Genomic DNA, 27035 nt, shown 5'->3' on the forward strand with positions numbered 1-27035 from the left:
TAAAATTTAGGTAGAGATTGTATAATGACAGTTATCATTATAAATATTTCCAGTGGTTTTAATTAATTACTCAGTGTTCAATGGGGAGAAACTAATGAAGAAAATTGGTACAAGCTCAGATATGAAAGTCATCTTTTCAAGATGCGTCTCTATTTAGTCTGAGTGAAAAGTTGTAACCAGTTATATAGGCCAAAGGTTCAAGGGAAAAGGTATTTTATGTTTATTACAGAGGGTATCCTGAGAGTTGGTGGGAATCCACAACTTCTATTTCACAAACATCATCAGCCCATGAAGTCATTGCTGATCTCTTTTCCTTCTTTTTTCCCCTGCAAGCTTAATCTCTAGCTTTCCTGTGTCAAAGAATTAACCTACTTCTACTTGAAGTAGAAGGTCCATAATATAGAATGGAGCATTTGAATCATTTTAACCAAATCATTTTTGGAAAGAACACACTGTAAGAAGAAACTTCTTTCTTTGAGAGACAGGGCATACCATTCTTCTATGTGCACTGTATACTGTGAGTGCCACTGATTAGAATATATGACACATTTTACATTAAATCCTGAGCAGTAATAGGTAGGAATTAAAAAGGAAAAGGAGAAAAATTTCTGCTTTAAAAAATGTGTATATATACACACACACATAATTATTACCCATAACCACACTATCAACTTATTTAAAATCAACTTAAATTTATACACAGTAATCACAGTGTAATCAATTTTAGTACCTAATGTTTAGCAAATATGAACATATCCTTTTAAAGATTTTGCAAAATAGTTTAGGTATATGAAAGGCTAAGAATGGAGGAAATAAAATCAACAGAGAACACATTGATAATCAGAGGAGAAATAGAGATTATATATCTGAAAGAGAGGCTAGCTATAGATTTAGAGTAAAAAAAGACTGCTTTCTTGAACACATGGCCATGCAAAGAAATTCTTAATAGCTGCGATTACCTCTGCAAGTGCCTCTAGGTGGTATCGTGGGCCCATGGAATTGCTGCTTGGGCTACACGAGACTGGAAAACATCAAACAACATACATACAACACAATTAAATTACCTGTCCAAGCCTCTAACGCCTGACTCACCTGTGTGCAGTAGGAGAAAGGTTTTCTGCAAGCTGGGTTACACTGCCGAATAGCAGCAGGGCGTGCCTGAGGGGAGCAGCCTCCTACAAAGGAAATCCCACCATCATTTACAGATTTTTCTAGGATAAATATTCATTTCTTTTCCTCTCTGGCACTGGCTACCTTGTAACAGTATTATTTTTTTTAAAAATCTGTTTGCTGACAGTGTGGCTTAGTTTTATTTTGTTGATTATTCTAGGAAGGGCTGTTTGAGATGGGAGGCTCTGCTAACAGAAGCTGTTTACAGTTGAGATTTTATACCGGCATGTTGGCCAGGTGATTCTATCATATGGCTTCACTTGAGGGCAAAGCCTGTGAATGCCAGGATCAGAAAAAGAATTGACGAAATCTCAATTGAAGTTCAGGAGCAGAAAATATATATGCTCAAAGATCTGTCTACATAGTTTTTTTCCAGCTCCCAAACTAGGCACTAGACCAATTCCCAACAACCAAACACTAAAAGAATGCCACTACTCCATTCATGAGACCACGATATTAAACATTTTGGTAACATTTTAAACGTATTTCAGCCAGAATACACACATATACACACACACATGCAGAGTCACATACAGATTGCCACATGTATTTTTAAGAGCAAATATATACACTCCAGCAGGGATAATCATACATCTGACACTAGTACTTGCAGGTCCTGATTAAAATAGCTTTGAGTAACTAGATGGAATAATATCTCTATAAGCTAAAAATCATTTATATATTAGTCATGCCTTCCTAGATTCAAGGTACCAGCAATAAAGTTGACATATTATTCAAGGGCACCATTGAAGCTACATTTATATACCACTGGTTGCATTTATAGGTTCTAGTCTCTGCATTATTATAATTGTCAACCAATTATATAGTATATAACCATAACATAACCAATTATGATTTTGTAACTAAAGAAAGTTTTGTGCTTAAGGCTGTGTAGGGAATGTTGCATCTACATTTTTCTGAAGAATGAAACAGCTAAAATCTATTACTTGAAAACTAATTTCCACCGGAAAAAAAAACAAAACACTAGGATCCAGAATGAGCAGGTAGGTGTGAAATTGATCACGTGTTAGTGGCAGTAACCATACAGCCTTGTCACTGCCAACAGAGTTTGGAAGTGGTGTTTTTTCCTCCTTAAACCAGGGATCTCCACCATGCAGTGTGTATACTCCATGGGGAGAAGATCACCTGGGAGCCAGGAAAAACATGTTAGAATTTGTATATTTCAGCCAACATTTTAAATTTTAACAATGAAATTAAGCTGTGATAATACTTAGCAGGTGACACTGGTAACCTGAAATCTTTCATCAGGTGGCCCTGGGATGTACACCGGGCACGAGGTACTCCACGCAGAGAATCTGATAGTGGAACCCTCACCGGTTGGTTAACTCTCAGCATATTGCAGCAAGTGATGCTTTCTGTGTTCCTGGTTAGGCAGATTTGCAGTATATTTAGTTTTAACAATAACTTACACAATGGGCTAGTCACTTAAAATAAATGATTATATGGAAAAACTATGGATTAAAGCGGCAACCAATAATGAAAAATCGAGTAAACTAGAAGAAGGTGAAGCAGGCAATCTTTCTATTCCAATAGAAAAATTGAGATTCTTCTATTCTGATGAGCTCTTAGTCAGCCATGGCTCTAAGTAAAAAGAATGACAATTTGATTTTCTTTCATAAGAAGGCATCGAAACAAACCCCTTTAAAATGATTGAGAAGACCATTTGTAGAATATAATTGCATTCACTGTCATGAATGAGGAAACTTCCTTCAATATATATTCAGATATTAAATAATAATCAAGGCTACCACATTATTAAAAAATGAAGCTTTCAGTATATGAACATAAGCATCTATAATTTACAGGAACATGATGTTTTTAGTCATTAATATATTTTAGTTTTATTATATCTATCAACTCTTTTAATTTCAATTTCTGTCATAACATGATACATTAGCACAGTAGTGTGGGATTTTAGGATATTTTGAGGTCTGTTCTCAAATACCTTTTACTGAAAAGGTACATCTTTTAAAATTTTAGAGACCATTGTTTTAAACCAACATCTATGTCTTTCCGTTTTTATCTTAGATCATGATATTTAAGGAAATTTTATTATGTATCAACTGATGCTGAAGCTGAAACTCCAATACTTTGGCCACCTGATGTGAAGAACTGACTCCTTGGAAAAGACCCTGATGCTGGGAAAGATTGAAGGTGGGAGAAGGGGACGACAGAGGATGAGATGGTTGGATGGCATCACCGACTCAATGGACATGAGTTTGAGTAAACTCGGAGAGTTGGTGATGGACAGGGAAGCCTGGAGTGCTGCAGTCCATGGGGTCACAGAGTCAGACACGACTGAGCGACTGAGCTGAACTACTTCTTTAAGTTGTCTGATACACTGTGTGTGTGTATGCTCAGTCACTCAGTCATATCTAACTCTTTGCGACTCCATGGACTGTAGCCCGCTAGGCTCCTCTGTCCATGGGATTCTCCAGGCAAGAATACTGCAACAGGTTGCCATTTCCTTATCTAGGGGATCTTCCCAACTCAGGGATTGAACCCGTCTCCTACGGCTCCTGTACTGGCAGGCGAATTCTTTACAATTGTGCCACCCGGGTAGCCCGTCTGATATATTATGGGACTTCATATAGAACTGTTTGCTTTCTAAGATGCAAAGATCTAATGGCAACTTGCCATGAATCTCATCTTAGTCCACTCCCCAGTCTTCCCTTGCTTATAATTTTTAAGCTAATTCTTCTCACCAACAGCAACACTCAAGAGATCTTTCCGAAGTGCCCACATGAATCTTAGGCAGGAATACCTGTGACGTTGATGCCATCTGAACGTTGGCACCACACAGTTCGTTCATTATTGTTCCAAAGACTTGCTTTCCATGTGTAGTGATAACATTTACCTCCTGCAAGTAAATACGATAACAGCGGTTCTATTATGCCTCAATCAAAGCAGAATAAGCATTGATCAATCAAGGTTGAGAGTTGAAAAGTGCTCTTGGTACCTGTACAAGGGCGTGTTTCTAGAACCTGCTGGGGGCAGCTGTCTTGATTCTCAAAAGACTGAATTATAAATGTCCTTGACCTAGACTGGCGACCCAGCGTCTCGAAGCTTCTTCCATCAATGCAGGTCAGCTCACATGTGCTCCACTCGGACCATTTTGTTACATGGCAGTCTCCTGGAAGAGCATGCAGCACAGAGCAGAGGAAACCGCGTGAAACCCGGCCCGGCCCCATTGACACGCAGGGCTCACAGTGGGATTTGTGTGGCGCCAAACCGCGTGAAAACCGGCCCTGCCCCCATTGACACGCACAGGGCTCACAGTGGGATGTGTGTGGTGCCACAGCGACCAGGCGCATTCCAGAAACCTCAAATCCTATGCTGACAAATTTTCTAATTAGAAGCACTAGGAGTGAGGAAGTAATTTATGGTTTAATCCAGTTGAATGAAAAGCGCCAAGCACTATACTGCCATTATTTTGCCTCAAATCATGGCAGTTTTATTTAGAGAACACTAGTGTCTACTAGTGATAATAAAATTTTTTAAAGGAAGTGTAAAGATTGCAGCAACTCAGTTTTTAAAGAGCATGATAACATCATAAAATGGATGTTCATAGAAATTATATAAAGGAAAGCAGGAGGGTAGCTTTAAACTTAAAGAATGTTTCAACAATCCAAACATGCACAATTTGTGTGTATATATATGTCAATATGCATGAATATATGTATACACATATATGTTCCATGCCATATTATAAGAATACATAAGGATATATTTAGCCACCTTTAGCTCCTGCCATTCAAGGTAAGTTGTGTTATTAGGATTAAAATAAACTCATAAATCTTATGTAACTAATAATAACCTCCACAATAACATAGAACTTGCTTGTTTAACAGAGTGCTTTCATGAACTTTTAGCCTTACTTGTCGTCACCATGTTATCAGCCAGGGTTCATCACTCATGGATTCAGTCACTGTTTTTTGAATGCTGGCAATGTACTCGGTGCAGTCCGGTATTATTAACACATTTTCTAGATGGAGCAACCACTGATCAAAGAGACAAGAATATACGTCCCAGGCAAAATGCCAGTGAAGGGATAGTGACAAGATTCTAACTTAGCTCTTACATTTCCAAGTCCAGTGCTTCCCCCGCCAACTCACCCTGCCAGGCTACTTTGCCTCTATAGAAGCTGTTAGGTGTATTCCCAAGTGATAACCAATGACACGTGGATTAAAGTTAGTTGCAAACTTCAACTTGGATGAGAGAGAACTCCAAAAACCAGAAAAATAAATAGAAAGGTCACCATGGAAGTCAGTCTCAATCATTTAAATTTGCCTACCTGGGCAAGGCACTGAACACGGCTGTTTCAAGATGCTGTCTTGAAAGGGCATCTCTCTACACAGTCCATCGTCTACACGTACAGTCCAGGGAGATATTGAACCGTTGTGGACCACACAGGAGAGGCTGCGGGTCTGGACTCCTTCCCCACAGTCTCCACCCTGTCAGAGGAAAGGATGCTGTCAGCATTACCCAAATCAGGAATAGATCAAAGTTTTAGCTCCTGCCACCTCTTGGACAAAAACAAACAAACAAACAAAACCCAACAAACACAGTTGCATATTTCTGCAGCTTCCTCCTCTTGAGAGTTATCTTTCAGTTGTTGACAATAAGGCATCCCTGAGCAATTCTCTTAGAGCTGACAGAGCAACTGAAGCAGAAATGCAAATTTATGCCTTGAAATTTATGCACTCAGAATATGACGATTCATTCTGGAGCTCAGCCAGGATTGACTGAAAAAGAAAAACAATACCTAATTTGTCTAGGTGTATGTGATCAAGTGGCCTACTCCATAATCACTCCCCAAAAGAGCATGTACAACCACAGGGTGTACATTTCTCTTTTGCTTTGCTTGTTTTTCTTTTGTAGGGAATTCAGTATTTTCTCATGTGGATTAGATTGGGGTTTCCAGTAAAACGCTGATTTTCTCGAATGCCTTCTGTGCTGAATATTATTCTTTGAAGACATATTATACAAATACCACTCAGATTATTCTGGGCAGTTAGAAAAAAAATGTGCAGTGTCTCACAGAAACAGAAGCTTGGTGGTTATCTAGCTCAACCATCTGCCTGATGAAAGACTTCCTACTCTAACATTTTTAGCAGATACTCACGAGGTGAGTATTATCTCCTCAGTTTAAGTCAGGTGCTCATATTTCAAAAAGAAGTCCATTGGATATTTGGATAACTGTAGAGGGTAGTTCTGTGTTTTTGTTTTTGTTTTTTTGCATAAATGCCTTAGAAAACAGAGCCCAAGGCAAAGCTTCTATACTAAGGAGGTGAAATCCCAGGGGTGCAAGAGTGAGGCTGAGAGAGCCATCGCAGGTGCAGAGGAAAAGCAAATATAAGGTAGTGTGTTGTCAACTGGCCTCAACTTCATAGTAAACACAGCTGGTTTCTTGGTCGATCACAACATTGTTTAGACAGGCCACATGGATCATCCAAGATGTGGTGGCAGGAAAAACAGAGGCATTTATATGCCAGCTCCTCCATGGATCCAGTTCTCATTGATCAACTTTCATCCCAGGGAGTATTAACTCCCCTATACTTCCAAGGTATGTTACTCAGCTCCCACTAAGCCAGGAAATTGGTGGAAGCCTGAGGGTTTTTATGATTACTTCTGGTATAGATGGAGAGAGAGGGAATGAGCATTTGCACAGACTCTGTTGCTGCAGACAAATATGCTACATGCTACAACACATTATTAGGTGATAATCGGACACTGGGCTCTGCATTGGGAAACTAAGTTTCAACTCCTCCTTATTTTTCCCTCCCAACATAGGACTCAGAAACTACATAGCTAGACCTTGGAGCTTCTGTGGCTCTGGCAGCAGCAGGATTGAAGAGGGACATGGTGGGCAGCTAAAGCAGTCATGACAGTGCTCCTGGGTGTGGAGCAGGTGACCCAGAGGCTGATGGGCCTACTGAGCACCAGCCAGGTCAAGGCAGAGTGGCAGCAGCTGCTAGGCATCAAGGGCAGGTTGTGGATGGGCTGCCGGAAGTGCAGGACGGTACAGTGGCTGCTGAGAAAAATTATTTCAGATTCAAAGCTATACTGGCAAAAAAAAGAAAAGGTGCAACTTGGGGGAGGTCTAAGTTACAGCAAATCAGAGACTGAATCATCTGAGCAGACACACAAACTAGGACCATCAGATCCTTTTCCATAGATGTTTTAACAAGAATCGTGCTTTGTTTATCTAAGATGGCAGTCCCCACACTTGCTATCTCAATACCTCATAACCATTCTAACCATTGTGAAATGGTTAAAAAAAATGTGCCCTAGTTATGAACCCAAGTGCACTTTTATTTTTGAGAAATGGGGGTTCAAAATCAATTCTCAATATATTCATCCAAATCAAATGTTCTAGTAAATATTTATACCCTAAAGTTGAAAATAACTAGCATAAGTTAAATTTGGGTTTGGGGGAGTGTTCTTTCTGTAATTTATTATTCCAGATGAGGGATGCATGGCCAATTGCCTAAGGTATAAGTTTCACTGTAGAGTGTCAGAGTTCACGAATTTGGAGTCTGAAGATACTGCAGCATGTCTGAAGGTTGAAGTTACTGCTCTCTAGAACCTCAGGTAACTGAAGATGCAATTGATTAGAGCTTTGACATTCCAGGAGATGGAGTGTGCAGAAACAACAGGAAACTAGTCAACATCAAGGAGCACTTTCAAAACCAAGACAAATCATAGTATGTTTCTAGTATGTATCCATGTTCCACCTTAGTCTCTTATACCTTTAACAACAACAGCCACAGTATGGGGAGAAATCAGCAGCAGAACGATAATTTCATTCATAAAGCAAGCATTCATCCAGTCTCACTCATGAGACTTTAAACACCAGGACTTGAAAACAGAGCCAGGCTTCTTAGAACAAGATGGTCAACAGTCAGGATTCTGTCACTAAGTCTCTGCTGTCTAGATCATTAATGGATTTCCTGTCTACTCTGCATCAGCATGACCAGATGTGGATCAGCAGGTGGTGCTAATACTCATATTTATCAGAGTTTTAATCAAACCTATAATAACAACCTCAATTTATTGAGCTCTAAATTTATGACAGGTACTATGCTCAGCACTACATATGACTTGTCTAATCACTACCAAAATCCCCAGCAAAACAGGTACTACTGCTCCTCCTGTGATATACATAAGTAAACAGAGTTTGGAGAGTTTGAAAACCTGGCAAAAAGTACAGAGTGAGGAATTGTAAAAAAATTTTGACCAAAATTAGGCCTGTGAAGATGCTGATAATAGGGGGAAGCATGCAAGTTTGGGAAATAAAGGGGCATATGGATACTCTTTGCTCAGTTTTTTGGTATACTTAAAACTACTTTAAAAAAATACAGTCTAGAGACTTCCCTGATAGTCCAGGGTTTAAGACACCACTTTTCAATGCAGGGGGCACAAGTTCAATCCCTGGTCAGGGAACGAAGGTCCCACATGCTGCAGGGTGCAGCCAACAATTAAACAAAAAAAATTAAAAATGCTCAAGTATCTTTAAATAAATAAAAATAAAAGTCTACTGATATATATTTAAATAATAAATGCAAAATATGTGTGTGAGTCTATAAATATACATAAATGTAAAATGGTGAATCTAGTGAAGAGTAGAGTGTGTCACTTCATGTTATTCCACTTTTCAAAATGAGAAGTTCTGAGAAATACTAAGGAATAGATGAAGAAGTCTACAAAATAATATTTAAGAATATATAAAATAAAATCTAAAATAATTAGACCTGAGAGACTCCAGAGTCTGAGCTCTGAAACAGATTTTGCAACATATGTGTGAATACATGTTATCAGCTAAGAAACTTGGAAGGAATTAGGAAATCCTGAAAAAAATGAAACCTGAGGATAAACACTTTCGTTTGCAAATCTCTTTCCACAAACGATGATGACAGAATTGACACATCCACTGTGTCCTGGGCAAGCTCCTCTGTTTGGGGTTTGATCCATTTGATGGCAATCAGCCACTTCAAGATCACAACCACCACCTCCAGTGAATAAGTCTGCAACCCACATCGGGCAAGTCATGATATTACAGAACAAGGAGAAGCAGAAGGACAGCTGTGAGAAAGGTTTACTTGTTTTTTATGTGGAGGTTCATGTGTATTTTGATCAGTAATTCCCAAAACTTCACTTACAAAGATGTGTAAGAAAAGGGGACTCATTGAAAATGCACTGTTATGTATCTCAGAAAGCATTCAAAATCAGGCTTCAGGAAGAACAGGAATACAGCTGAAACTCAGCAAAAATTCAAATATCATCAAGATTCTCTTTCTCTTTTGCATCTGAGTTACTGACTTTATCTATTATATAAGGTGGGAATATGTGACAGCCAAGAGCTTTTGAATATAATATCTTTGAACAGCTTCAATTCCATTCCAAATTCTTAGGGAAGAATGCTGTTGGTCTCCTGCAGGTAAGGTGCCCACACAGGAATAATTAATACAGACACGTTTTCTGAGAGCTTTGCCTGGATTGAGGCTAACTCCAGTTGGAAATGTCAGTGAATGGAATGACCTCATCTAGAAATCTAAGGCACCTTTGAAATCTCTGGATACACCTGCTCTCATGGTCTCCAGGGCCCCCGTGCCTGGGTATCTCCAGCAGATGCCACAATCTCCTCTCCCCACCTCCACAAGCACTGCTATAGAGAATGTTCACAACCCACCACTCCAGCCCCTATAGTTCCGGCTAAAGCTCAGTATGTGACAGCAAAATCTCAAACATTACATTTGACATTTCCCTTGCACATTCCTAGGAGACAAACCGGCAGATTTGTCTATTAAAAAAAACAAACAAAAAGCTCTTGATACCCAGGAAGATAAAAGTATTGGGTTGGTCAAAAAGTTCACCTGGGATTTTCTGTAACATCTTATGGAAAAACCGAAATGAACTTTTTGGCCATCTCAATACAAAAGAACAAGTGAGGTATAGTAGCAGCTATATGGCTGGTGAGACATCGAGTGTGGAGTTTGTCCCCCATCCTTCCCTTCTTCTTCCTGTTTTTTCTCTTCCTTCTCCCGCAATGGGTTCCTAAATTCTTTGAATTTGTTTTCTCTACTCTCTCAATAATTATTAGGAGAAATCTTCCTTCCATTTCTTATTTGTGATTCTAAGCAGCACCGAAAAAAACTGCTAAAGGTTTAGAAAAGAGAGTTTTGGACTAACTACACAAAGTATTCATATTTAAAGCCATTAGGTTACTATTGAATTAATTAGCATGGTACCTTATTTTCTGTAAAAAGGAGACTGAACAAATGTACCACACATTTTTATTCCTCTGGGACTTATTAAAATACATGGGCGTTTAACTTCTGCAAGATAATGATGCTGCACAACAATGTCATCCTGACAGGAACACTATGAGACTACTCTGCAGATATCTTAATCCATAAGCAAAATTGTTACCTAATTAAATCTGCCTTGGAATACAAACTGAAGGATAAACTAGTAAAAGAAGAAAATAGAGAAAAATCAATGTGCTTTTTCTTATACAAGAAACCAGAGAGAAAATGCCATAGAGCATCACTGCTGACCCAGCAAAAGTTCTGGGTATGTGATATATTATGATGTTACTAGGCATTTATATTTCAGGTCAATAAAAAGCAATCATTGAGGAAAATGTAGTAACCTTGGTTTGTGTAATAAAGTTAAAATATAACTTTCATACACTTTTGGTTTTCTGGCCACAAGCAAGATTTTGTCTAAGCCTAAAAGTGATTTTTTAAGAAATACAGTCTACGACAAGTTGTGCATTTCTATAGCATCAGGGTTTTGCCTAATTGCCTAATGCTTTGATATTTCCAACAAGCCAAGAAGATAGAGAATTCTTTAAGATGCTCAACAGATTGGAAGTCCCCTGATCCAACTTATTATAAATAGTTCATAAAAATGGGCATTTATCTTCCTAGCAATATCACTCTGTATGAAGTTAAGTCATTTAGTTCTTTTTTCCATGTTCTCTATTGCATAAAAATACACTGTGCCGGGCCCCTGGTGCTGTGAAATTTGTTCCATCACCTTGTAGGTTTGAACAGACAAGTACTTTGGACAGACTGAGAAACATTTCTTTAAATGTCATTATATGGCCTACCTCCAGTTTACATGCAGACCAGTTGCTGAGGACCCAGCTGTAGCAGGGGGTCATTGGGCAGGTTTTCTGCTGGGTAAGCTCTGTGGGACATGGCCGGCCTTCTCCTTGTGTTGGCATAAGGATAAATCGAGTCCGGCTCCTTTGACCTAAAATGAGAAAGACAATGTCAGCTTTTCCGTTAGTGTTTGCCTAGAAAAGGAATTAAAGAACAGAATGCTGCCATATATACAAAAGTCTTCATTAAAACACGCTGGACTTTGTCATGTCCAGGTTTCAGTTATTTTGCTATTTTAATTTAGGTTTCTATGGATATACAGGTTATCCAAGGTCTGCGTATGCTTGCGGATCTGAAACTCTGTCTTCTACTTCAGCTATCCTACATCCAAACTCTGTACTGTTGCCAAACAGACTGACCCCGTAAATGTTGGCAGAAGGTTGATTCATTTAATAAATATTTATTAAGCTCTAGAATAACCAAAGCATCCTGCCATGTGCTAGAGGTACAATGATAAAACAGCCTGATGTACCTCCTGCCTTCACAGACCTTACATTCTAGACCAGGATCACCAATATTAACCAAAAAGAGAATGGTATTTCCTATGTTAGGTTCTAAATCATCAAGTGCGATAGAAAATTGCACATAATCCAAATTACCCTAGAAAATTCCCTAGGAAGATGCCAAGATTACCCTAGAAAATTCCCTAGTGTGGTTCCAACAGTGTCACTCCATTAACTCAACGTGACCAGTTTTCCTAGAGTTTAGGACCACTTTCTTTTTTTCACTGAATATAAGATAAAGTTGTTAACTTGTGTGAAGAGCCATGATGTTTGAGAAACATTTTTTCAAACACTTGTATCCCATTTCCTAATGAGAGGAAATTGGTTAATATAATAGTTCAGGAAAGAGCAGGACTCTCATGTCATCTTATACCCACTGCTAGGCATCAGGTCATAATCTCACTAATAGAAATAATGGATGAAGTTTAAATGTTTCATGCTCCTGCTCTCTCTCCCACTCACTCTTGTCTTTACTCATTTGTTACCAATAAACTACGGTATGCATATAGTTTCCTTAATATTAGTTATCTGTGAATCCAAAGCCCTTCCACTGTTGTTATAAAATTAATTATGTGATTGAATTTGTGATAAGTTCAGTTCAGTTGCTCAGTTGTGTCCACCTCTTTGTGACCCCATGAACTGCAGCATGCCAGGCCTCCCTGTCCATCACCAAATCCCAGAGTCCACCCAAACCCATGTCCATTGAGTCGGTGATGCCATCCAGCCATCTCATCCTCTGTCGTCCCCTTCTCCTCCTGCCCTCAATCTTTCCCAGCATCAGGGCCTTTTCCAATGAGTCAGCTGTTCGCATCAGGTGGCCCAAGTATTGGAGTTTCAGCTTCAACATCATTCCTTCCAATGAACACCCAGGACTGATCTCCTTTAGGATGGACTAGTTGGATCTCCTTGCAGTCCAAGGGACTCTCAGGAATCTTCTCCAACACCACAGTTCAAAAGCATCAATTCTTTGGCACTCAGATTTCTTTATGGTCCAACTCTCACATCCATACATGACCACTGGAAAAACCATAGCCTTGACTAGATGGACCTTTGTTGACAAAGCAATGTCCCTGCTTTCTAATGTGCTGTCTAGTTATGTGCTGTCATCATAACTTTTCTTCCAAGGAGTAAGTGTCTTTTAATTTCATGGCTGCAATCACCATCAGCTGTGATTTTGGAGCCCAAAACAATAAAGTCAGCTACTGTTTCCACTGTTTCCCCATCTATTTGCTATGAAGTGATGGGACTGGATGCCATGATCTTAGTTTTCTGAATGTTGAGCTTTAAGCCAACTTTTTCACTCTCCTCTTTCACTTTCATCAAGAGGCTCTTTAGTTCTTCTTCCCTTTCTACCATAAGGGTGGTGTCATCTGCATAGCTGAGGTTATTGATATTTCTCCCAGCAGTCTTGATTCCAGCGTGTACTTCATCCATCCCAGCATTTCTCATGATGTACTCTGCATACAAGTTAAATAAGCAGGGAGACAATATACAGCCTTGACGTACTCCTTTTCCTATTTGGAACCAGTCTGTTGTTCCATGTCCAGTTCTAACTGTTGCTTCCTGACCTGCATACAGGTTTCTCAAGAGGCAGGTCAGCTGGTCTGGTATGCCCAACTCTTTCAGAATTTTCCACAGTTTATTGTGATCCACACAGTCAAAGGCTTTGGCATAGTCAATAAAGCAGAAATAGATGTTTTTCTGGAACTCTCTTGCATTTTTGATGATCCAGAGGATGTTGGCAATTTGATCTCTGGTTCCTCTGCCTTTTCTAAAACCAGCTTGAACATCTGGAAGTTCACGGTTCATGTATTACTGAAGCCTGGCTTGGAGAATTTTGAGCATTACTTTGCTAGTGTGTGAGATGAGTGCAATTGTGTGGTAGTTTGAGCATTCTTTGGCATTGCCTTTCTTTGGGATTGGAATGAAAATTGACCTTCCCCAGTTCTGTGGCCACTGCTGAGTTTTCCAAATTTGCTGACATATTGAATGCAGCACTGTCACAGCATCATCTTTCAGGATTTGAAATAGCTCAATTGGAATTCCATCACATCCACTAGCTTTGTTCATAGTGATGCTTTCTAAGGCCCACTTGACTTCACATTCCAGGATGTCTGGCTCTAGGTGAGTGTGAGTGATCACACCATTGTGATTATCTGGGTCATGAAGATCTTTTTTGTACAGTTCTTCTGTATAAATGTGAGAGGAAAAACAGAAGGTTCTCCGAGAGCATGTTATGGGGATGCCACCCAGTCTGTGAAAGAACTGGAGAATATTTCCTCGAACAGTTGAGCTTTAAACAGAAATCTGAAGGAGTAAGTCAGACATGATGTACAGAGTGGCCCACTGACCCACACAGAAGAAAGTACATGTGAGGGTGGGATGTTCTGAGAGAATAGCATTGAAACATGTATATTATCATATGTGAAACAGAACACCATTCCATGTTTGATGCATGAGACAAATGCTCAGGACTGGGGCAATGGGATGACCTAGAGGGATGGGATGGGGAGGGAGGTGGGAGGGGGGTCCAGGAAGGGGAGCACATGTAAACCCATGGCTGATTCATGTCAATGTATGGCAAAAACTGTTACAATATTGTAAAGTAATTAGCCCTCAACTAAAATAAATAAATTAAAAAAAAAAAAAGAGAGAGGAAAAAAAAAAAAGAAAGTGCATGTGAATAGGTCATGAGATACCAAGGAGAAGGACAGGTTTGAGGACCTGACAGAAGGCCAGTATGGCTGGACAAAGAGAGCAAGGAACAGAATAGATTGAGGGAATACTCTTAAAGCTATTAAAAATGAGAATCAAAGATTATACATTTATATTTTAAGAGAAATGGGAAGATAGCAACAACTTCACTTCTGCATAGAATTTACTTGAAAACCTTAGGTAAGCATAATTCTCAGATGTCCTCAAGTTCAGGGAGAAGTAAGGGTAACTAACACATTCAGTGGACTAGACCTCTTAGTGGTCACCAGAATGTTATCATAGATATGGTGGAAAACCAATTCTATTTAAGAGGACCCTTGAAGAAAACTAGGACATTCTCATCACTGGATTCTAAATTCCTTGAGGCCTGAGATTCTGTCCCTAACATGAGACTCCCTATATATTAAGCACTAATTGAATATTTGTTTAATGCATATTTTTGTAAACTGTCTCTATGATATTATCTGGTATCCAAACATGTGTGATGCTATTGCTAAGCAATTTTCTAAATACTTATATACTGACTCACTGAATAGTCATAACAATCCTAGAGGAAAATTCTATTATTTTCACATATTATAGATAAGGAAATTGCAGCACAGAGAGTTTGTCACTTCTTTAAGTTCAAAAACATAGTAAGTTGCAGAACAGGATTCAAACCCAGGAAGTTTTGCTACAGAGGTGACTGTATTAGCTAAGATGCTAATGCAAGAGAACATCACATGAGGACCCAGACAAGACAGCAAGGAAAGGACTGATCTAGTTCTTGTATGGGAAACAGAAAAGAAGCTTGAGGTGGCAGTAAAATTTGTGTCATCGGTAACTTGGGCTTTGTAGACAACAGAATCTATAAATTCTGCATAACTGGGCACAGAGCAGAACATTTACATTTAGACCAATGTTCCCTCCCAACATCACTCAAATCAAATCATACTTGTTGGACATCACCTTATTCATATGACACGTTGTCCCTGCTCAATGAATGCATTTGGCTCAATATTTCACATTAACTCTTATTTAAATACTCTTCAGTTTTATAATAATCTTTATGTTTATTCTCTTGAACTAAGTATCTATTATTCTAATGTCATTATAATTGCATCCTGTTCTCTATCCATTTTTGTAAGACTAATGACAATGTAGTGTCACCTTTATCACAGCTAAAGAGGTTCTATTTCATTAAAACCAAATAACTTCAAGCTTGTGCTTGAATTGATGGCATGAATCACTGCCATTCCTTTAGGACTATTTTATTTATTTTCATTAAAGTGACATATATTTTCTGCTGGTCATAGACATGGTGGGGGGAACCTAATGAAGTCAACAGAAAAAAAAAAATAATGAAGTCCTATAACCACTCACTGAAAGGACAGCCATATGATTTCTCTGCCTTTTGCTATTCAATCATAAAGTTCAAACAATGTCAACTACTACTAAGAAGCATGTAATTCTATATTTTGAAGTATAGTATCATTTTTTCTTTTTTTATCGGAATATAGTTGCTTGACAATGTTATGTTAGTTTCTGCTGTACAACAAAGTGGATCAGCTATATGTATACATATATCCCATCCCTCTTGAGCCTCCCTCTCATCCCCTATCCCCATCCCACCCGTTCTAGGTCATCACAGAGCACAGAGCTGAGCTTCCTGTGCTATACAGCAGCTTCTCACTAGCTATCTATCTTACACATGGTAGTGTATATATGTCAGTCCTAATTTCCCAGTTGGTCCCACCCTTCCCTTCCTCATCATATCTACACATCTATTCTCTATGTCTGCATCTCTATTCCTGAATTGCTATTAAGTTCATCTGTACTGTTTTTCTAGGATAAAGTAGTCGCTCAGCTGTGTCCAACTCTTTGTGACCCTTTGGATTGTAGCCTGCCAGGCTCCTCTGTCCATGGGATTTTTCCAGGCAAGAATATTGGAGTGAGTTGCCATTTTCCTCCTCCAGGGGCTCTTCCTGATCCAGGGATTGAACCTGTGTCTTCTTTATCTCCTGCATTGAAGGCGGATTCTTTACTTGCTGAGCCATTGGGGAAGCCCAGCACAACCTAGATGGGTGGGATGGGGTGGGAGGTGGGAGGGAGGCTCAAGAGGAAGTGGACAAGGGAGGCTCAAGAGGAAGTGGACATATGTATACCTGTGGCTGATTCATGTTTATGTATGGTAGAAAACAACACAATATTGTAATTATCCTTTAATTAAAAATAAATTAAAAAGATGTGATACATATAATATATATTACTAGGCCATAAAAAGGAACAAAATTGGGTTATTTGTAGTGATATGGATGGACCTAGAGTCTGTTATACAGAGTGAAGTCAGAAAGAGAAAAACAAATATTTTATATTATGTTTAACCAGCTAATATTAATATTCAGTAAGAAAACTTTGTTTATAAATGCATGAGAGTATAAAAGGTACCTGCTGTACCTTAAGTTTCTGTGAGGTACTACCTTTTAACAAGTTCCTTTTTAAATCAGGAATCTTATAAACTAAATAATCAGAGAAAGTATCCCACAATTAAGCACTTTCCCCACAATTCCTGAAGTTGCAAATATAATATCTAGCTACATGGAATACAAGGAGCCCCGCCATTTCCAATGGTCTCTGGAATTCTAAGCATCATATTGGATGTAATACTCAACCTTGCACCTATCTCTCAGCATGATTATTTTAAAAGGGACCTTTCAGGACAGAAGACTTAAGGAATTGTTTTGATGATAGTGATTTTCATGTGAGAGATAAGACAGTGGAGAATGTAGCCAAATGAAAGATATTTAAAATTATGATCTATTGTAGAATATGAGAAAGATCATTTTAAAACAGCTGATGTATGATGCAAAGAAACCTGGACTTGGCATCAAAATTCTCTATTTGGAAACAGTTCTCTCAAATTAACAGCTCGTAAATGATGTGACTGTATGAAAGTACTTTAACTCCTCTAAGCATAAATTTCCTCTTCTGTAAAATAAAATTAAGTACACAGATAGTCCTCATTATCTGAGGATAATTCACGTTGGGGAAAATGCCACTTAAAATTAGTTTATTTCAAATAGGAATTACATTATTTTAAATAAATAATAAATATCTAAATGGGACTTATTTTGGAACTAAAAATATGCAAGTGGGTTTATTTTATCTAATATCAACTACCACTATCATTATCTAATATCAATTATATTTATTTTATCTAGTATCATTACATGAAGATAATTACAACTATTCAGTTATTAACACAAAGAATAAATAAACTGTTGATATTTCTTACATAATTTTATGATGACCCTATGAAGGGTTTTTTGTTGTCACATCTGGGTTTCATAGTTTGGTCATAGAATCTTTATTATTTTAGTTACTTTTCATCAATTTTCTCAAGAGCTCCCTTTAATCTTTGGTGTACAGATTGCCTGATTTTGTGCCCCTTTCTTATGGGTACACATTCCATTTGCAGCTAGAGATGTACCAGCAAATACCCTGATGCAGTGACGGAGCACATGGATTACTCCAGGAGGCTCATTGACTGGGGGATGGCTTTACAAGTGGTCAGTTCATCAGTGGGTATTTTGATAGTAGGAGGAGTTCTGCTACCTATAGATCTTACAATTATGCTGATTCAGGTGAAGACTAAGGAGATGATGAGGACACCTTGAACTAACCTCATGTTGGTTATATGAGTGAAAATCCACCATATAGAAACTACAGCATATCTGAAGTATAGTAGGTGCTGGCTAAGTCTTAATATTTTTAAACATTTATTTTGACAACTACTATTTTATATCAGTTCCTTAACCTGGCCCTGGAACAAGCCTGTAGTGGGAATACAAAGTATGCTACTCATGTCCTACTGGGCTTTATAACTTGAAATGCACACAACTATGAAGGCCGTAATGATTCAGCCTGGTCCCACCAAAAGCACTACACCCTGGCCTGCACTCCTCTGCCCTCAGTGTAAGAGAGAAGGTTGCTGCCATCTACATCCTCATGCAGCCAATCTGAGAAGGAGAGAAATTTCTTGGACACTTTCCAGACAACTCTTGTTTGAGTTCCTGAATCTATTTGAAACCTGAATTCAATAGTTGATATAGACAATATGTTTAATGGATAATGCCAGTGAGATATAGAAACTGATGCTCTTATTCATCTACACTTAAGGCTATAAAAGAGAGAAAAGCATTAGTTTTCAACTACGTTTCCAATTGAATAAAGACCTTAGATTACAGTAGGTTAAGTTTGCTTACAATTCTCTCTAAAGCTTTTCCTCTCCTCCCTTGAGGAATATCGATAACTCATTATAAGCAACAGTGATACTAAGCCTACTATTAAATTAGCAATAATTTCTGGCAATTAAGGAAAAAGGATTGCTTGATGAGACTTCCATAAAAAAAAATAATGAGGCAAGCTAGCTGTAGCACATGCATGTGCATGCATGCATGCATATACACACATGTATACATGGAACCCTAAGAGAGGCCGATAAATACTACTACCTGCACATAAGTTTAAAGGATATTGGATCAGATCACACTCCCATTGAACTCAGCAGTAGTCAGGCTTTGCTCTGAGGCTCCACTGACAAAAGGAAAATGTGGGAAACTTTAAGCAGTAAAAGAACTCCTCAAAACTGGTTACATATTTGTCAATGGATACATTCATAAAAAGATACAGAGTCAAATGCAGTGGTTCTCTGTTCTGACCATATTTTCAGGTCCAGGTAGCCAACCACCAACACTGTTACAGTGAGAGGCTCTAAACAATGAAGCCCCTGATTATACTGACAGATACTGATGGAATTAGCTGAAAATCATGGTTTGGATAGCTCTGGACAATTTGAATAAGACCCAAGCAAACAATGCAAATATGTTTGTATAGGAAATTGGAAAGAAAACAAGAATAATAGAGCAATGAAGAACATACTTATTTAACCTTAAATAGATCATTAAATAAAATGTCTAAGCAATTCATATGAATATACTTATATACTTCAATGCACCACAGACATAAAAAATACAAAAATAGCAGCATGTGATGCTTCTTTGAGCTTAAAGAACGTTATTTGAAAATTATTATTATGGGTTTGCTTTCCACCTGGGAATTGTTTGTTTTAATATGAGTTAAATTTTCAAGGCAGGTGCACAGTCATTGGCAGGGAATTGTCTTCCTGAGCTGACATCTATAGGGGCTAGCTCACCTACACCACAAAGGATGATGTTCTGTGTCACTGACCTTAAGGTGATGATAGTCTTTCTTGGTGGTTCAGTCGCTAAGTCAAGTCTGACTGTGATGATGGTCCTTCCTGATATGCACTCAAAAATTAGGTTACTGAATAAAATGTTTCTGCCTTTAAGTATTTTCTTGTATGAATTTATTCCTAAGATTTTGACACCTAATAGTTCGGCTACCTAATATGAATATCAAGGCTGTATATTGTTGCCCTGCTTATTTAACTTACATGCAGAGTACATCATGTGAAATGCTGGGCTGGAAGAAGCTCAAGGTGGAATCAAGATTGCTGGGAGAAATGTCAGTAATCTCAGATAGGCAGATGACACCACCCTTATGGAAGAAAGTGAAGAGGAACTAAGGAGCCTCCAGAAGAGGGAGAAAGAGGAGAGTGAAAAAGCTGACTTAAAACTCAACTAAGATCATGGCATCCAGTCCCACCACTTCATAGCAAATAGATGGGGAAACAATGGAAACAGTGAGAGACTATTTTTGGAGGCTCCAAAATCACTGCAGAATGTGACTGAAGCCATGATGTTAAAAGATACTTGTTCCTTGGAAGAAAAGCTATGACCAACCTAGACAGCACATTCAAAAGCAGAGCCATCACTTTGCTGACGAAGGTCTATGTAGTCAAAGTTATTGTTTTTCCATAGTCATGTATGGATGTGAGGGTTGGACCACAAATAAGGCTGAGTGCCAAGAATTGATGCTTTCGAACTTGGGTGATGGAGAGGACTCTTGAGAATCCCTTGGACAGGAAGGAGATCAAACCAGTCAATCCTAAAAGAAATCAGTCCTGAATATTCATTGGAAGGACTGATGCTGAAGCTCCAACACTTAGGCCATCTGACGTGAAGAGCCGACTCATTGGAAAAGACCCTGATGCTGGGAAAGATTGAGGGCAGGAAGAGAAGGGGGTGACAGGAGATGAGATGGTTGGATGGCATCATCGACTCAATGGACATAAATTTGAGCAAACTCCTAGAGCCAGTGAAGGACAGGGAAGCCTGTCATGCTGCAGTCCATGGGGTCTCAAAAAATCAGACACGACTGAGCAACTGAACAACAACCTAATATTAATCAGGAGAAAATACTAGCAGATGACAAAATACATGAAAAAGAAACAAAAAGATACTATCAAAAACCTTGTTAATGGCCAGTCATACCAATCTATTAACCAATTTTAATCACACATGTTTCTGTGGTTAAGGCAATTTATTGTATAATTCCACTGGTCATTATAGAATTATTCCTCATTATGGAGGAAGGGCCTAAATTAATTGAGTGAATACAGTGTTCTAGAATATAGAGATGATATAGCATTTTCTTGCTTAGTTCTTTTCCCTTCCTTCTTCTGATTTATTTGCCTCCCTTTACCTGAAAGCACCCACTCTCCCCACGCCTCTCAAATCCATCACTTCAACAAGAATCCCAGTCTCATATTTCATATGTGGTAAACTGAAGCTCAGAGAAGTTAAATAATTAGCTAAGTCACACAGCAAGAAGGATGGGAACAAAAATAGGTCCGATTCCAAAATCATCTATTTTCCAACAAATTTTACCTGGTCCAAGTCAGATATCAGATGATATCTGATTGTTAGGCCACTTGAACAAGTTTGAGAAATACACTCGGGTCTACCCTCTGCAATAAATGTGTTACCTATATTCATGTGCTTCAATTTTCCTTTAGAAAAAAATGGTAATTAAAATTATGTCACTAGTACCTTCTCTGTGACAACTCATTCGCTTTTGGGTATTTGTCAGAGTAAATTTCCAAAAGCAGCAGGAAGTTAGATTGTATATAAAATGCTCAGTTAATTTCATGCAGTTCTTTATGCTGGACATCTGTTTTTTACTACTTTTCACAAACATCACCAAGGAATTTTTATCCAAATTTATTTTTACATGCCAAGTTTAAGTATACATCCTGTAATGACATGGATTTGGGATCAAGGTTATTTTCTAATGTAACAGGGTGGAGAAAAATTATGATCTTGAGATGCTAGCTAAAGATAGATCTTCAGCATATGTTTGACATCACGAAAGACAGAAGATGCAGTAATGATCCTGCATTCAGAGCTAGAGTCCCTGAAAGTGAAAGTCACACAGTCATGTCTGACTCTTTGCAACCCGATGGACTATACAGTCCATGTAATTCTCCAGGCCAGAATACTGGAATGGGTAGCCTTTCCCTTCTCCAGGGGATCTTCCCAATTCAGGGATCTAACCCAGGTCTCTTGCATTGCAGGCAGATTCTTTACCAGCAGAGCCACAAGGGAAGCCCAAGAATACTGGAGTGGGTAGCCTATCCCTTCTCCAGCAGATCTTCCTCACCCAGGAATCGAACCGGGGTCTCCTGCATTGGAGGTGGATTCTTTACCAACTGAGCTATCAGGGAAGCTCTGAGTTTCCCCTATAGGGGGACTCCTTGACTTGTTTAAAAATTGCTTCAGGCACCCAGACATCTTTCATCCTAAAGAACACTCAGGTTAGGCAAGGCAAAGATTCCATAAGTTATTCAGAGTATGAGAGATCAGTCCCAGCCATGACCATGTATTTGGGAGTGAGGCTAGTGGAGCAAGGAAGTAACAAGATGACATTTTAGAGGGTAAGATAGACCACAGTATCACAGAAGAGAGGTGGCTCTGTTAAGGGCAGAAGATTAGGCATTTTTGCCTTTGCTTGGAAATAGAGCTCCAGATTTCTCCATAATAGTGAGTATGCATTCTATCTGTTGGAACATAGTAAAAGAAAGAGAGTTCTAGAAAAAAACATCTACTTCTGCTTTATTGATTATGCCAATGCCTTTGATTGTGTGGTTCACAACAAACTGTGGAAAATTCTTCAAGAGATGGGAATACCAGACCACCTGACCTGCCTCCTGAGAAATCTGTATGCAGCTCAAGAAGCAACAGTTAGAACTGGACATGGAACAACAGACTGGCTCCAAATAGGAAAAGGAGTATGTCAAGGCTGTATATTGTCACCTGCTTATTTAACTTATATGCATAGTACATCATGAGAAACGCTGGGCTGGAGGAAGCACAAGCTGAAATCAAGATTGCAGGGAGAAATATCAATAACCTCAGATATGCAGATGACACCACCCTTATGGCAGAAAGTGAAGAACTAAAGAGCCTCTTGATGAAAGTGAAAGAGTAGAGTGAAAACGTTGGCTTAAAGCTCAACATTCAGAAAACTAAGATCATGGAATCCGGTCCCATCACTTCATGGCAAATAGATGGGGAAACAGGGGAAACAGTGTCAGACTTTATTTTCTTGGACTCCAAAATCACTGAAGATGCTGACTGCAGCCATGAAATTAAAAGACGCTCGCTCCTTAGAAGAAAAGCTGAGACAATCCTAGACAGCATATTAAAAAGCTGAGACATTACATTGCCAACAAAGGTGTGTCTAGTCAAAGCTATGGTTTTTCCAGTAGTTATGTATAGATGTGAGAGTTGGACCGTAAAGAAAGCTGAGCACTGTAGAATTGATGCTTTGGACTGTGATGTTGGAGAAGACTCTTGAGAGTCCCTTGGACTGCAAGGAGATCCACCCACTCAATCCTAAATCAGTCCTAATACTCATTGGAAGGACTGATGCTGAAGCTGAAACTCCAATACTTTGGCCACCTGATGCGAAGACCTGATTCATTGGAAAAGACCCTGATGCTAGGAAAGATTGAGGGCAGGAGGAGAAGGGGATGACAGAGGATGAAATGGTTGGATGGCATCACTGACTCAATGGACATGAGTTTGAGCAAGCTCCAGGAGTTGGTGATGGACAGGGAGACCTGGCCTGCTGCAATCCATGGGGTTGCAAAGAGTTGGACACGACTGAGTGACTGAACTGATTCTAGTTGCTTATTTTCAGTTCCATTCCCAACAATCACATTTCAAACCCATATCAAACTTGTAAATATACAGCAGAAATACCCTCAATGAGGCTCTCCCCATGGGATGCAAGACGAGAAGGTCACAGAAAGTGATTCTGGCAATCATAAAGCTCTTCTGTCCATCAGACTCACACATTCCCTATCTAGAAGGTTGGTTCCTCACAGCTATATTCCAATTAGATGGACTAGATAATATATAACTTGTCAATTAGGAAATAAGTATACATTTAGGAGGCTTACAATTCAGAGAGTCTTAAAACCCTCACTGCGCTTTGTGTTTCAACCTGAGATCCATTTCTTCTGATTGTTCTTAAATATACCTATAAATTATGAGAATTTTTATAAGATAACCTAGTACCCAACGCAGGGCCATGTACATCATGTGAACACTTACATATACAGTGTCAGATGTGAGGGGCACAATGGAGAAAATGGGGCTTGGGAGACACCTGAACTTGGGTTCAAATCTTTCCTCTGCAACTGACAAGCTGTGTGACCTTGAGCAGGTTAATTGCCTGTCACCTTACCTGTACATTTATGCCTATAATTTCATAATACTTTTGTAAAGAGTTATTCTAATACTCCTAGCAGCAATAACTGCCTTTGACCAATGGATATTAAAAAGCAATTATTCTAATATTCATCATTTTACAGATAAAAAGTTCAAGTGAGGTCTGCAAAGGGTGGCTCAGAATCTTACAACTTGTCTTTGGAAAAGCCACTTTGAAAACTAGATATAGTTTATATAGAGTCTAGAGTCTTTATTTTTTAATAAAGACTAGAGTCTTTATTTTTTTCCATTCTACAATTTAGCCTCTGTTCCTTGTTATAGGAACTAATTATTTGATACAGTAAATAAGTGAGCTGTTATAACTATTGGACTGCACATGATCAAGGATACTACAGTGATCATAATTTATTCTGACACTAAAAATGAAGGTTACTGGCTTGCCTTTTAAAATCTTTAAAAAAAAATGAAAAATAAAGCTGGAATCACAAACTTGTGATTCTCTGCAGTTAATATAAAATTATTTTTTCATTATGGTTTAGAGTTGACAGGATAATCATATGCCATTTGGGATACACAAGCAGCAGGCTGGATTATACAGTGTAGAAAAATACTATAAACTCATGTGCACTGGATTAAAATATGAAAGAGGAACAAATCATAAGGGGTTAATAACCCTCTTGGAATGTTATCAGTTAAATAATAATTATGGATAATTCATGATATGCTAAATTTAGGGAGTTCAGCATAAAACTGAACTGATGAAAATTCAACAAAGAACATGACTAATCCAAAATTTAAGCTCTTCTATTACATGCTTTGATCTTCAATATCTGTCTAAAAGGATCCCTTAGTGGAAACCTAGAATCGGTCTCTCTTTAACATGAAATAAATTAGATTCAAGCTATTTTGACCTTGAAATCTTTAACACAATTAGAAGGTATATGCAAAGCATCGGGTGCACATTAAAGAGACAATCCAGACTTTTGGAAATAAAGAAAGAGCTCATTTCAAAAGTTCCTCTTAGATCAAGGTAGTTCTTTGGTTTAGATGGCAAAGTGTGGCTCTGGGGGAGCTTCCGGAACACCCAGCGCACCAGGATTTGCCTGACAACCCAGTGACTTCCTAAAAGGAGACAACTGTGTGCATTTTGCTTTTGATAAAAAAGTCAGCAGAGAGCAGCAGGTGCTGAAGGCAGACTCCCAGGCAACTTGTTTGCGTACTTGAATGTGACTAAATGAACTCTGTCTCCTCTTGTGGTCCCTGCCCCACTGCCATCACTAGTTGGAAAAAAGAAAGTGGCTCATATGAAAAACAGCTGCAGGCACACCACTTTAGAAGAGACAAGGCACAGATGTTTTTCAATGATAGTTTCCAACCTTTTCAGCGCCAAGAGTTTAGTCTCTTTTAAGAAACAAGTTCATCTGTGCCACATGTTGTGGCTTTTGACTATTCACTGTTTGTTGTTTTTAGCTTGTGCTGCATGGGGATTAAGGCATGGTTTAAATACAGAGTTCTCCATCTGCCAGGGATTAGTGATCAGGGAAGAGCAGTGCTGGAAGACTAGACCTGGAAGGCTGGAATGGGGAAATAGCTTGAGGGCTGGTGGGAAGGAATGGAATAGACTGGAATAGAATAGATAAAAGGAATAGAACAGAACCATGAAGACTATCTGGAGAAGGCAATGGCACCCCACTCCAGTACTCTTGCCTGGAAACTCCCATGGAGGGAGGAGCCTGGTAGACTACAGTCCATGTGGTCGCTAAGAGTCGGACACGACTGAGCGACTTCACTTTCACTTTTCCCTTTCATGCACTGGAGAAGGAAATGGCAATCCACTCCAGTATTCTTGCCTGGAGAATCCCAGGGACGGTGGAGCCTGATGGGCTGCCGTCTATGGGGTCGCACAGAGTCGGACACGACTGAAGCAACTTAGCAGCAGCGGCAGCATGAAGACTGTCTCAACATGGTTCTGGTGGTAGCTGTCTATGCCTAAAAATTCAAGGGCTGTATGTCCTATTCTTTGTACTGTTCATTTTATTTCTTAAAGATTAAGACTGGGCACAAATAAATCAGAAAAATAGTCATTTTTATATTTTTCTATGGAGGTCCTGATATAGAGCCTTGGATGCAACAGGTATGCAAAAAAAGGCTTGTGAGATTAAACCCTGAAAAGCCTAGTGAAGAAAACACCAATGACATGAACAGCATCACTTTGTCATTGAGTTCGGACAGAAATACCTCCTTCGTGGCCTCTCTTCTTTCATCCCTCACTTCCCTGCAAATACTTGTTATTCTCCATCTCATGACTTTTTTGTTTTAACATAGCATTTATTGATGTGCGTTACTTTTGTGTATGTTTACTTATTTATTTGCCACCTGCCTGTCTTTCTTATCATCACCATCTAGTTCTCTGCTAGAATATTAGTTTTATGAAGTCAGGGGACTTTGTTTCCCTGGGATCTTATCCTTTCTATACACAGTGTGTTTTCAGCTCCTGGGAGAATGCCTGGCTTTGGGGAAACTTCCAATGAGCAGTTGTGAAATATGTGAGTAAACTTCTCTACAGCTCTGCCTTTAAGAACAGAAGTGAGAATAGGAGCATCTCCATATAATTTCTTTTCCACAATATCACTTTTGACAATGAAAGTGTACACCAGTTGGTGTCAGGATAATAGGTGTAAACTTTATAAATTTTGGTTGAATAAAGAAAGAAAATGGAATACATATACATTTAGATTCCTGGAGGGTTTGCCAAATATCAGGATTATGTAATGTTTTTTAAAAGACACTATTACATCTTAATTTAGGAGATCAAA

At 38.9% G+C, this 27035-nt stretch overlaps 1 protein-coding gene across 6 annotated transcripts in view; it reads right to left on the bottom strand.

Annotated features, from left to right (window-relative positions):
• The window catches only part of THSD7B (thrombospondin type 1 domain containing 7B), a 1641422-nt gene that overhangs the window by 24638 nt on the left and 1589749 nt on the right, over window positions 1-27035 (bottom strand). For 5 of the 6 annotated variants that reach the window (XM_081579094.1, XM_081579097.1, XM_081579098.1 and 2 more), the window contains 5 exons: window positions 11309-11454; window positions 5486-5645; window positions 4151-4324; window positions 3956-4051; window positions 1093-1175 (listed from right to left, as the gene is read on the bottom strand). In XM_081579094.1, coding sequence (XP_081435220.1) covers window positions 1093-1175; window positions 3956-4051; window positions 4151-4324; window positions 5486-5645; window positions 11309-11454 — 659 coding nt within the window. The remainder of the gene's footprint in view (window positions 1-1092; window positions 1176-3955; window positions 4052-4150; window positions 4325-5485; window positions 5646-11308; window positions 11455-27035) is intronic. The other variant, XR_014079260.1, reaches the window with a different exon arrangement.

This window comes from Giraffa tippelskirchi, chromosome 3 (genome assembly GCF_054371585.1).
Source record: "Giraffa tippelskirchi isolate mGirTip1 chromosome 3, T2T-mGirTip1v1.2.pri, whole genome shotgun sequence".
In the NCBI taxonomy this organism is placed as follows: domain Eukaryota; kingdom Metazoa; phylum Chordata; class Mammalia; order Artiodactyla; family Giraffidae; genus Giraffa; species Giraffa tippelskirchi.